We start from the raw sequence: 12,129 nt of genomic DNA on the forward strand, positions 1-12,129 counted from the left end.
ATGAGAGTGAGTCCACCAATGCATTTCAATGAGAATGGAGCATTTTTTGGGGGGGCAGAAATCCTCTACTGGCATGAAAACACTCCATTCTCATTGAAATGCATTGGCAGAATGGGGAATCCACTCTCATAGGTACTTTGGTGTGGCTTCAGCCTTATGCACATTTTCCCAATTTCACTGTCCATCCATTTCTAGAAGGTGAAGTATTTTGTCACTTGCATCTTCCATGCCAATGTAGGACAATCAATATTAGAGGTTTATAAATGAAAGGCTCCTGGTGAAAAATATTAAAATTAAATATATATTTAATGTCTTGGATGCAATAGATAAGACAGCCTTTTATATTTCTGTGTGCTTCTTTTTCATGCCCCTCAAGGCTTTGAAATCCAATGGCACCCTCTAGTGGCCTTTTGCAGCATTACCAGTGAAACCTACAGTAACTATTTTTAACACTATTCACATAAAGCATGCAGAAACAACAACAAATAACAGACACATCCTGAGTTTTCGTTGCATGTTTATTTTTTAAAACATTTCTTTCTTACAAAAAAAAAAAAAAAAAGGTCCAAGTTGTTCGGAAGCCGAGCCCTCAACCCCTATATTCTCCAGCCTGCTAGCTTGACTAAGCGACCAGGAAAAGAAAAATAAGTCATTGTATGGACAATGGATAATATACCATGTACAGCAATGCATAGTGGTCTACCGAAAACACCTCCATTAATACCTAACCTCTAAATGGTTGCCCCAATGAGGTTAATTTCATCAGTCAATTTCAACCAATGACTCTTGTGGTTTATACAGGCCTAGGACGGGGTTTCAGCTTGCCTAAAGTCAGTCACGGCGTTAGCAGTACAGCCGGTTGATATAACACAAGATGGGCTTGGGTTGCGTTGTAGCCACTTGTTCAGACACCGTATGATCCGGCCGTCTACCTGAGCTCCCACCTGGAACACCGCCCCTGATATAAACCAATCAGATACAGCATAAGTGCAAAATTGGAGGCACTGACACACAAACAGTGCTACCTGTGTTTCGCTTCACTCACCATAAAGAGATCTTCACTAACAGTCCCTCCTCAACCCTGTTCCATCAAACCGTTCTTGGGTTTACAGTTTTATTTTTTGGTGTTTTAGTCAATCTACATTGGATTTACTTAGATCCCAAGCTACCTGGTTAACTGGGGGTAGAGGAGTGGTCATTTGATCAATTTGGCTAAAAGCAGTCCATGACATATTCCCATAACATGAGTCCATTTGAGTTTAATGGGAAGGTCCATTCTAAATATTTTCTATCCTTTCTCCCTCGTTCACCATTCTACTAACTGTGGGCAAACCACAGGGCAGACTGCATTGTGTGCCAGTAACCAGCAGTGGTAAAGACAGCATTGAGAGTAGAGGGTATCTGTATGTGCGCTAGCTAGAAGACAGAGCCTGTACAGAGTGTGAACCAGCGTTGTGTGTCCGTTCCTCACTTCCGCCAAGTGCCGAGCGTCCGGGCTACAAACAGGAGTCCCAGTGCAGCTGCAGGTCCGTGCTGTCCAGAAAATCGGCAGAGAAGACGCTGGGCGGAGTGTGAGGAGCCAGCGGGGCCAGGCTCGTGCCCCCGTCTCCTCCTCCTGTGCCTCCTCGACCCTCTGGGCCTCCCCCGCCGGCGCTCCCCGCCATCGAGATATCCAGCCAGTCCATGCTGTCCAAGTTGGGGTCACCGAAGTCCAGGCCGGCGGTGTGGGCGGACGAGAAGCCCAGTTCCGAGGTGTCCATGGGGGAGGACTGGTGGTCAAGGATGCCGGGTGTGCTCAGCATCTGGCTGTGCAGGTCCTCCATCAGCGTCAGGTCGGCCCCCTGCTCCATGCCCAGCAGCGGGGCGCCCGTGGCGCTCTCCAGGAAGTCCTCCAGCCGCACGCTTCCCGCGCAGCAAGGGTCTACCGCCGGGGCTTGCCGCCGGGGAGAGGTGGCAATCAGGGAGGCGGTGGGAGGTGTAGGAGGGGAGAGGTGGAGGGGAGACGGCGGCGAGGATGGGGAGGGCGGATCCGAGTGGAGGTGGGCGAGAGACGGGTCTGGGTTGGCCTTGAAGCCACAGATTTCTGCAGCAAGCAAAAGAAACATCCATCAGCACAGTGATCATTGCATGATAGTATGTATATGGCTAATGGCTATGTACTCATACATGTTACCCTTGTATATATTATAACAAAAATGAGGTTAGATGTTTTTGTATAGAATTTAGACATTCTATATACAGTTAAAGTGACAGTGAAGATTTTACTTTTGGATAACCTTTAATTTACTTGTGATGTGTTCCTTCAAGCTACACGTAATGTGTGAATTAGTTTAGGAATATGCTGGTGCACATGCCGGGTCATTACCTCCACTCTTTAAGAGAATGTCGAACAGATCGTCCATCTGCTCATTGCTCAGACCGTTCTCCTGCAAAGAACAGAACACTGCATTAGCAAATAGCTGCATTACCAACCAGGCTCACACCAACCAACACACCAATTCATGCGCATTACAACACACAGCATACACCACCCAGAAATTAAAACGTCAAATGAACAATGTCAAAATGCAGAGTAGGGCTGTCACGATTATGACATTTTACATGACTATTAATTTTCTCTCAAATAATTGCGATTAACGGTTTAATTGTGTTTTTGTCGTTGACAATTACATTTCTGTTTGGCTTGTAGGCTTTGAAGTTACACATGGTAGATATGACACATAAGCTAAATATACAAAGAAATTACTTGACATATTTGACAACTTTATACTTAAAAAAGAACATTGATAGTGGAAATAGCCGATCTACAAGCTCACAACGCGTCGCGATGCGACGCGTTGTGAGCTTGTAGATCTGCTATTTCCACTATTTTTGACATGGAAACGATTATGACGATTATGAAAAATAATCACGATTATGTTAAATAATCACGATTAGACGATTATGTAATAATTGTGACAGCCCTAATGCAGAGTTAAAGTGTTCTCCCAATCAACAAAACCCAACATCCACACTGTCGAGGCCATGTAGCAGACATGCACCGCATCCAAACAACACCAATACTTCAGCAGTTAATATCATCGCTTTTTCAACACAGGAGCAGGGCTGCACAATTAGCCCTGGCTGTATACATTTTTATCATCTCTGCCAGGAGATCATGCTTGTTTACTGACACATAAAGTGGGCCTGATTCATAAGGTGCAATGATTTAACCCATTTAGGCCTAGAATTACTGAATGCTTTAACCAGTGAAAAATAGCAGATATACAAGCTCACAGCGCGGCACCGAGTTGTAGATCTGCTATTTTTGAAAAAGTCGTGAAAATGTGTGCAAATCTTTGAATATAATGTATTTTCAAAGCGAACGTTTGTAACTCATATTTTGCTTCTGGGTGGTCCCTGGAACTAAATATTTTGAGATGGGGGTCCGTGGCCAAATACATATTTGGGGGTCCTTCACATGAAAAAGTTTGAGAACCACTGACATAGTAGTCTCAAGAACAGACTAACTAAGCTCCAGTTAAGTGAAAAGCACTTTTTCTTTGACGATGGCTATAGCCAGATTGCTGACATAGAAACATAGGTTTTTCAAAAAAACGTAGGATTCAAAAGACACTTATAGAATCAGGTCAAAATTCTCATTTTCATGATTTTTCAAAAATAGCAGATCTACAAGCTCGCAGCCGCGCTGTGAGCTTGTATATCTGCTATTTTTCAATAGTTAAAGCATGAAATAATCATACACAATATGTGGGTTAAAGAACTATCATGCATGAGGCTTGTGAGACGGACCAAGAAACTGTCAGATGGTGAGAAAAGAGCAAAGGACCAAGGACAAGGTGTTTCCCAGGACATACTTTGGGGCGCTGAGTGGAAATAGATGAGGTGGGTTTGGGAGAGGGAGGGGTGAACAGTGTGTGTCGGTCATAAGGTGGACACACATCCTCTCTCTGTGAGGATGGAGTGATGAAATGAGAAAGGAGGGGTAGAGAAAGAGAAGAGAGTATCAACGATAGTTTACAGACAGTGTTGAGGAAATGACTGGAAAGTTGGGGTGCACCGATACCATTTTCTTGACATGGTAATTTCTTTCTTTTCTTTTTCTTTTCTTTTTACAATTGCAATTTATTTTGTCATTTTAGATTAAGCTGTCCATCCCTGAAATAGCATAAATGTATCCTAAGATCATCCTGCACAATCTTTACTTATGGCCCATCAGTGACTGCACAACAGTTGTTTGACAACCAAATAGGCAATTACAATGCGCAAATGGAGTTTAATTTATACTCCATCGTACAAGGGTGTTGATTAGATTGTTAACTTGTTGATTATGTATGTATGTAAAATGTCAGTGCACCCCTAATGAAAAGTGAAGGTGAAATGGGGGGAGACTGACGTTCAGGATGTAATGAGGAGGTAGGTGTTCATCCGTTACCTTGAGAGAGGAGATTATGGCGCTTTGGCTTTCAGAATCTGACGCATCGTCAGTGAAAGGCTGCAGACTGGGCGGAGCAGAGATTGACAGGCTGGGTTCTGGCAAACCATTGGTGTCCAAGTGTAGACCTGCTTTCTGAACCTGAGTGAGGGGACAGAAAGATGAAACACACACAAAAAAAAGATTGCAAAATGACGTCAAATATGATCTGGCAATTATATTTATAAAGTTAAAATATTACAGGGACCACAACTGCTACATGTCTTTGCCCTGCTGCCCTGAAATATTTTAACTTTATGAACAGTTTGTATGTAGCTTATCTTTTTATATTGTCATGTGTGAATTGTAAGGTTCTGCAGTTTTGTCAGTGGGACCCTGGCTCCACTGCAAGCAAGCATGAATTAATACAATCAAATCAAAAAAATATTTCAGTTTGTTATTAAACTGTACAGTATATGCCCTACTAGTTCTGTGTTTTCTGGATAGATATAGGTTTGACACAGATTCTAGGGCTGGCACATGAGCAAGATACTGGCACGATACAAGCCATGGCCAGTTTGGGTGACATGGGCAGATGGGTGCATCATCTACCTTTTTGATAGGCTGACTGTCAGGCTCTGGCTGCATTTCGTCCTTTGATTGGGTTACAGTGCTGGGGACGTCAATTGCTGTTTGGCTTGGAAGTTTGCTTGGAGTTGACTGCAATCTCTGAAAACAGGACGACAGTATGACGGACAGTTAGCTAAGTGCTTAATAAAGAGAGTATTGTTCCACTAAAATAATAGCATCAGTTAAGTTATTGTTAAGGAAAATAGCTGCTGAAAATTAAAAGGGTAAAAAAAAAATACTCTCAAAAATATACATACATTTCAAAGGTTTATAAAGATAATTTCTATGAGTAGTCAATTTCCATATCAATGACAAGTATGTCATGCGTTACCTGCAGTGTGATGCGTCCATTGGTTTTGCCCAATGAGCACAATCCATTCTGACCTTCAGTGGTGTGATTGGTCAGTGCGATCAAGTAGTGGTTGCCGTTGCCATCGATGACCAAGGTAGGTGCGCCATTGGCCTTGAGGAGGTCCAATGAAATGGTCTGAGTGGGGATGTTAGTGCCATTTTGTTGGCCGATGCTAATTGGTGTCACCTGGAGAGAGCAACATAAGAACAATTATAAAAGGACCTGCCGGTTTCTTTCTTTTTGGGGGGTACCTACAATACTCCAACACGTAGTCTAATAATAATAATAGCTCAGGTTTATATAAAGCTTTTCTAAGTACTCAAAGTCTAGACTTACTTCAGTTACTATGCTCAAAATGTGCTAATAACATTGTTTGTCCCAGGCTCCAGCTCTACCTGTTGGGCAGTGACTTGCGGTTGTTTCTGCGGAACCTTCTGCTGCTTCTTGTTGCTGGCCTGGCTGCTCCCCCCAGCTTTCTGCACCGTCAACGCCTGGGTCTGGTTCTGGACCTGCTTCAGCTGGATCAGGTTCCTCTGGTGGTTCTGCTGGGCCTGCTGGAGCTGATTCGGGGTCTGCTTGAGCTGGTTCTGCTGGGCCAGCTTCTGCTGAGCCACTTTCTGCTGGGCCAGGAGTTGTTTCTGCTGCGTCTGCTGGATAATGAGCTGATGCAGCTGCTGCTGCTGTTGGAGAAGGATCTGGGCTTCCGTTTTCTGTTGGCTCTGTTGTGGTCTTTGGGAGAGTGGCTTGGCCTCTGTTGTTTTCTGCTGCTGCGATGGCGTCTGAACTTGCCGTTTGAGTTGCGGCTGCTGCTGTTGTTTCTGCAGCTCGGCCTGCTGGATCTGCAGGCGGTGGATCTGCTGGAGTCTTTGCAATGTCTCCTGGGAGCATTGGGTCTGCGCGATCAACTTCCTGCCCTGGGCCTCGTCTGTCACCCCCTCCATGCTTTCCTCTGCCGTCTCCGGCTCCTTCTTGATTCTGACCAGCATGCCGTTGGGGAGCGTCGGTGGCTGGATGGCCGAGGCTTTGATGGTAGTCTGCACTTTGACCTCGGGGGCCGCCGTTCCATTCCTCTCTCCTCCGTCCTTCCCTGCCATCTTCCCCTGCTCCAGCTGAGACCTGAGGGTCTCCACCAGCTTCTGTTTCTGCCTCAGCATCCTGGTCAGCTCCTCAATCTGCTTATCCTTCTCCTGGAGCATCTGGTCCTTGTCCTGGGAGGACGTGTCCATCGGCGTCCCAGCTGAAGGCTCTGCCTTCAGCCGTGTGGGCGAGGGGCCAGTGGTGGGCGAAGGCCTGGAGAGGCTACAGGAGCTCCGACTACAACCCTGATTCTCCTCTTTGACCGGGCAATGCGAGTGGGAGGGTAGCTGTATGCTGGATGAGTTCTGGGGTGAGGGGTGAAGAGTCAGCTGTGTAAGAGGAGAGCTCACCTGAGGGAGGGAAGAGGAAAAAAAAGGTTTCTAGTGTAGCTGTATCATTAATAGCATGACTAGCTGTGCCTAACCATCCAACAAGGAAGAAAACAAGTAACTTAAAGTAAAAAGTCTATTCTTATACTTGCTGTTAAATTGCACATTTTAATCTAAAGTATCTACTGTATATATTGTAGCTGCACTGAATGTGAGGCCATGTTGTTCCCGTCGTGTGAGTCAGTGAGACATACTCCACTAGTTAGCCGAATATCGCAATTAGCCTCATGAAGAGAGTGTATAAAAATGACTCACCATTTCTCCAAACATGTCTCCGTTAGAGCTGGTCTCATCCGGACTCATGCCGGCCAGGGAGCGGTCTGAAGGGCACGGAGAAACCGGCGGGCTGGAGCTGGTGCTACCAAAACGCATGACTCGCCCGGGAACAGTAGTCTGAGACAATGAGAACGACGGTATTCTAGTTCCGCTTTCTCCCGATTGGTGGGTGACAGTAGTGGCAGTCACGGTCGCCGTGGATGTGGTGGTGGTAGTGGTGTGGGTCGATGCACCGTGTTTGGACACTGCAGTGGTGGCCGCGCCACCTCCATTTTGCTCCTGGTAGTTCCGAAGTCTCTCTAAAAGGTCGTTCTTGGTGCCAGAGACGGTCAGACCACGCAGCTTCAGCTCCTGTTTCAACTCGGCAACCTGGAAGAGAAGAGAAAAGCTGATTGACCAAAACTATTTATTTTATTTCTTAAAGAAATTACTACAGAGCAACTCCATTTATCTAAGAGTATTTCCAGATTTTCCACACACTTCCAACATTATGGTTTAGGTAAAAAAAAATAATCAGGGACCTTAAAGTGCTTAATGACACCATAATGAATCCCTAACTTTCAGAACACAGTCCAAGACCCCAAAGTGAAGAGTGTCTTTGTCTGAACTTACTTTGAACTCATCCAGTTTGGCTGGCAGAGTGCCTGGTTTGGCTCCTCCCACTGGGGTTTGGCTCTGACGACTGGCTCCGCTCTGACTTGAGGGGGTTGGGGCAGTCGTCGTGGGAACGCTGCGGGAGGGGGAGGCGCCGGCGGTGGTTGGTGCAGACTGTTCAGCTGGTGGTCTGAGGAGAGAGATGGAGAATGAACGGCATATAACTGACTGAATATTCCCTATGGATAGCCTAGGGGTCACATCATGGACATGAAACACAGTACAGTGTGTAACAGATGCCAGATATACATTTATAAATGGTCAAACCAGAGGGCCAGGAAATACTTGTCCTTTGAAGACAAATATGAATGCAGAATAACTTAAGCTAAAAACCCACACAATTCTCCATGGAAGAGAAGAATGTTACAGTAGTGGCTTATACCAACACATACTTTTGAACAATCACTTTGACATCAATCTATTTTTAATTGTGGTGAAATAATGTATATATTAAAGGTAGGGTAAATCAAATCTTGGTTTAAAGTTTCTGGCTTAACAGTCAGAGAATGCTAAGTGAGCAGAGATTAACTCTTGTTAATACATTGCTCCTGACTGTTGACACAGACTCCATGCCCTCAGGAGACTAGGAACAACCTACTGAACAAGCTACTTCAAGAACAGAGGCAGTTATGATAACAGAGCTTCAAACTGAACTTTAGGAATGGCAAGACAAAGCAAATGACTCCCTCACACCAACATGAGACACTAGGCTAATACACTAGGGCCAGGCAATTTTTTTTTTTACATTAAGCCCAGCTCTTACCATCACCCCCCAGAAAATGATGCACAGACTGTTTAAGGTTCAAATCAGTCAGGGCCAGAGGAGGTACTCTTTCCTACTTTCATCTCAAATGACTGGTCCAAAACATCAATCAAAGGGTACAGTAGATGGTAGAATAGAAATGCATTCAGAGATGGATCACACACAAACATGCTTTTCTGGATCCTAACAATGGAGCAATAGTCACCGACAACGTTACTTATGTCAAACTAGTTTAACCCAAGACCTGGAACGCATCTGTGTTGCATTAGATTTTATGTCTTCTAAATCCTTCTTCTAAATCAGTGGTTTTCAATTTTTTTCATGTCATGGATAGGACACCCAAAATTAAATGTATTTGGCCACGGACCCCCTTCTCAAAATATGTTGTTCCAGGGACCGCCAGAAGCAGAGATTTGAGTTACAAAAGTTTGCTTTGAAAAATATATAGCGGTATTCAAAGATTTCAAAAATAGCAGACCTACAAGCTCCGGAGCTTGTATATCTGGTATTTTTCAACAGCTAAAGTACAAAATAATTCCAGGTCTGATTTGAGCAAACCATACTGAACCGAATGGAATAAGCATGGTGCAGCTCTGGGAAATGGCGGGCAGCGATGTGAAGCATAGCGTGGGAGGAGCGTCACTCACTTGGGTGGCGCGGGCAGAATGGTGTGGTAGTTGTAGTGCTGCTGTTGTTGGTTGAGGATCTGGAGTTGGAGGAAGAGCTGCTGTTGCTGGAGGATCTTGGCATAGGAGGAGTCCAGCAGAGGAGGAGGCTCCTTGTCGGCCTTCTGGTCTGGAGGGATGTACTGGTGGTACTTCAGCTTCTTTATCTGGACACAGTGAGTATGATAATGACACTACTGTATGTATATATTACTGCCTCACTTATTGGTATAATTCTATAGAAAAAGGAATGATAAATGAAACGTGCTGCTTTTATTTCAACTGCAGAGGTACAACAACAATAACCAAACATGACGTGGTGAAATAGCTGCAAAAAAAACATTTTCATTTCTACCGTTTACCATTATAATTGTACATGATATTCCTTAGAACTAATGTGTAACGGTCAACTAATGCAGACCTTGGGTTTGTTGTCCTTGGGCTTCTTGGGTCTCTGGGGAGGACGATCTGAACCGGATTTGGACTGAGCCTGAGAACAGAGAGGCAAAGAGAGCCAGTGAGAGAGAGGTGGACTTAGTGAAAGATGGGCAGATAGATAGAGAACGAGAGAAACAGGAGGGTGCAGTAAAATAAACTAGGAGATATACTGTAAGTGCAAACTGTATGCCCTGTACATATTGTCCACAAATGGAGGTTAGCCATGTCTAAGGGGGACAAAGAAGCAGATCTAAAAGTTCACATTATTATTTTCAAATGTCAAATGTGGAAATAGGACTCAAATTAATGTCAACTGTATTAATTTCTCCCTGTTCCCCTCCCACCCTCCCTTCAAAACAAGCTCATGTTCCACGCTGGATTGTTTGGGTGAGAGAATAAGACAGTTACAGCCAGCAGACAGAATGTGGAGGAGGGAGGGAGGGAGGACCCTTTGTCACTGTGAATGTGTCAGTGTTTACTTATGTCATCATACTGTACATGTCAACATGTTGCTGCACGATGCCCACGGACGACTGTCCCTGAAACATCGCACCTGCTAGCCAGGGATCAATTCCTGCCAACGCCTTCTCTACTGTTGCTTCCCTGTACTGTCCGTCTGTCAGTACAGGGAACCAGAATACGACTGGGCGAGGACAGGAAACATCCCTTGAATGTTTATATAAAACGTAGGAATTCCAAATTCCAAAAAGGTAGCACATCCAAAACTTTAAATCGGTGCAGGACAAAGTACTCCCATTTCCACTTTTTTATTGGCACACACCAACAAAGAACGCTTACGTGTTTTGGTTATGACCCTTCATCAGAGCATGAGGCAACCTCTTTTTCTTATTTATCTCTTGAATGTTCTTGCTACTGTGTCACCCGTTCGCTACAGCACAAATAACATTTTTTGCATGTGAACCTCACTTACCTTGGTCTGTCCTGCAGGGCGGGAGTGTGCCAGGGTCGCTGTCCCATTGGTCAGCTTCTGGGGAGGGGAGGAGTCTGAGCCATTGGTCACTGAGGGAGGAGGCGGAGGGGGTGGTGGTGGTGGTGGGGCCTGCGTGAGGAACTGAGAAAATATTACACTGGTTAGTTGTTAAAGCAAGAGTGGATCATGGTGATCATCAAAAACTAAATACACTGCCTCTTGCTTAAACCATAAGCAGTGTCAATGGAGCTTATCCATACCTGCGTGGGGGACATGTCTCCATTTTGGGTTAGCATGGGACATGGGGACAGCTGAGAGACCGAGCCCAGTGGAGAGTCGTGATTGGTCAGCTGGTCCGGTGACAGGGCATCGCTGCTATCCTCGTCCAATGAAGAGCTCTCTCCACCAGCTCCCTTTGGAGAATCTGTGAGAGGTTGGAAATACTAATATGTAGTATAGCAAATGATAGACCACGACCAACCATATGAAACCAACAAACTAGTAAGACGACTCAGGGAGACATGCAAGGTCGTGCCAATTCTTGGCCATCTGGCCAGTGATGTATATCGGACCAGTTACCCATATATGGAGACCCCTGCATAATAGTCAACAATGTTATGTCAAAACCCTAACAGGGGGTACCCTAACAGGGCACCATCTGGGAATGCCCATACTGTATATGGACATTTTATTTATTTTATTAATATATATCCATATACATATATGGACTTAATATTAACGTTTTCGGAGAAGGTAGGGTGTAAATCAGAGTAAAGGCTCATTCCCACCGGACGCGATAAAGATAACGATATGTCGGCGTTAATCAATTATGACGGCTTTATCGTTGTGATGTGGATGCTACCATCCACTTAAATTTTACCACTACATTTTTAATCGTTATCGTTATAATTGGCATGAATCAAAATAGGGTTGGCAAATGACTGTTATACAACTACCACAGTGTTTCTAAAGTCTGCTAGTTTCTACATGTAGTAGATATTGTGACATTGTTAGAATGGTGCAACTTGACAGAATCATGAGAATCCGTTTACATTCCTGCTTTTGTTTCATCCCATCTCGTCATGCAACACACTTTTTACAACCCTGAGCCGCTCCTCTATGTCTCGATGACAGTTGGTTCAAAATAAAGCTGCTAGAAACCTAACCGATACACAATGCAGGTCACATATCACACCAGTGTTGGCCACATCCTATTGAATGTAGACTTTATTTTAGAATCCTTTTCCTCCCCTAGCACTACACGGACTGAAGCCACTTTACATTTGCAAATGATTGAATCCCCTTGACAATGTGAGATGTCTCTGGTCTTATGACTAAGGCCTTCTGGCTATCGTTAAGTTAAACATAGCTTTACATTAGTTTTTCTTTGCTCGTTCCTACTTTAGAATTCCATATCCATAAACCATGCATATGTTTGATCTTCCAGTACAATAGGTAATCCAAGAGTATAAGACACACAATACATGATATTTGGTGGAGTGGACCGTTAAGCAATTTATTTAACGTGTAATTGTTATGT

General features: G+C 44.5%; 1 protein-coding gene across 2 annotated transcripts in view; it reads right to left on the reverse strand.

Moving 5' to 3' along the window:
* Nucleotides 1-500: 500 nt before the first annotated feature.
* The window catches only part of mrtfab (myocardin related transcription factor Ab), a 56,620-nt gene continuing 44,991 nt past the window's right edge, over nucleotides 501-12,129 (reverse strand). The window contains exons 8-20 of one of the 2 annotated variants that reach the window (XM_080747666.1): nucleotides 10,850-11,013; nucleotides 10,590-10,730; nucleotides 9,642-9,710; nucleotides 9,203-9,387; nucleotides 7,751-7,922; nucleotides 7,118-7,507; nucleotides 5,792-6,823; nucleotides 5,376-5,582; nucleotides 5,027-5,143; nucleotides 4,436-4,576; nucleotides 3,858-3,950; nucleotides 2,366-2,426; nucleotides 501-2,083 (exon numbers count right to left, since the gene is read on the reverse strand). In XM_080747666.1, the coding sequence (XP_080603792.1) occupies nucleotides 1,497-2,083; nucleotides 2,366-2,426; nucleotides 3,858-3,950; nucleotides 4,436-4,576; nucleotides 5,027-5,143; nucleotides 5,376-5,582; nucleotides 5,792-6,823; nucleotides 7,118-7,507; nucleotides 7,751-7,922; nucleotides 9,203-9,387; nucleotides 9,642-9,710; nucleotides 10,590-10,730; nucleotides 10,850-11,013 (3,359 nt within the window). In that variant the 3' untranslated portion in view covers nucleotides 501-1,496. The remainder of the gene's footprint in view (nucleotides 2,084-2,365; nucleotides 2,427-3,857; nucleotides 3,951-4,435; nucleotides 4,577-5,026; nucleotides 5,144-5,375; nucleotides 5,583-5,791; nucleotides 6,824-7,117; nucleotides 7,508-7,750; nucleotides 7,923-9,202; nucleotides 9,388-9,641; nucleotides 9,711-10,589; nucleotides 10,731-10,849; nucleotides 11,014-12,129) is intronic. The other variant, XM_080747667.1, reaches the window with a different exon arrangement.

The sequence above is a fragment of the Nannobrachium achirus genome (genome assembly GCF_963921795.1).
Source record: "Nannobrachium achirus genome assembly, chromosome: 18".
NCBI lineage: Eukaryota > Metazoa > Chordata > Actinopteri > Myctophiformes > Myctophidae > Nannobrachium > Nannobrachium achirus.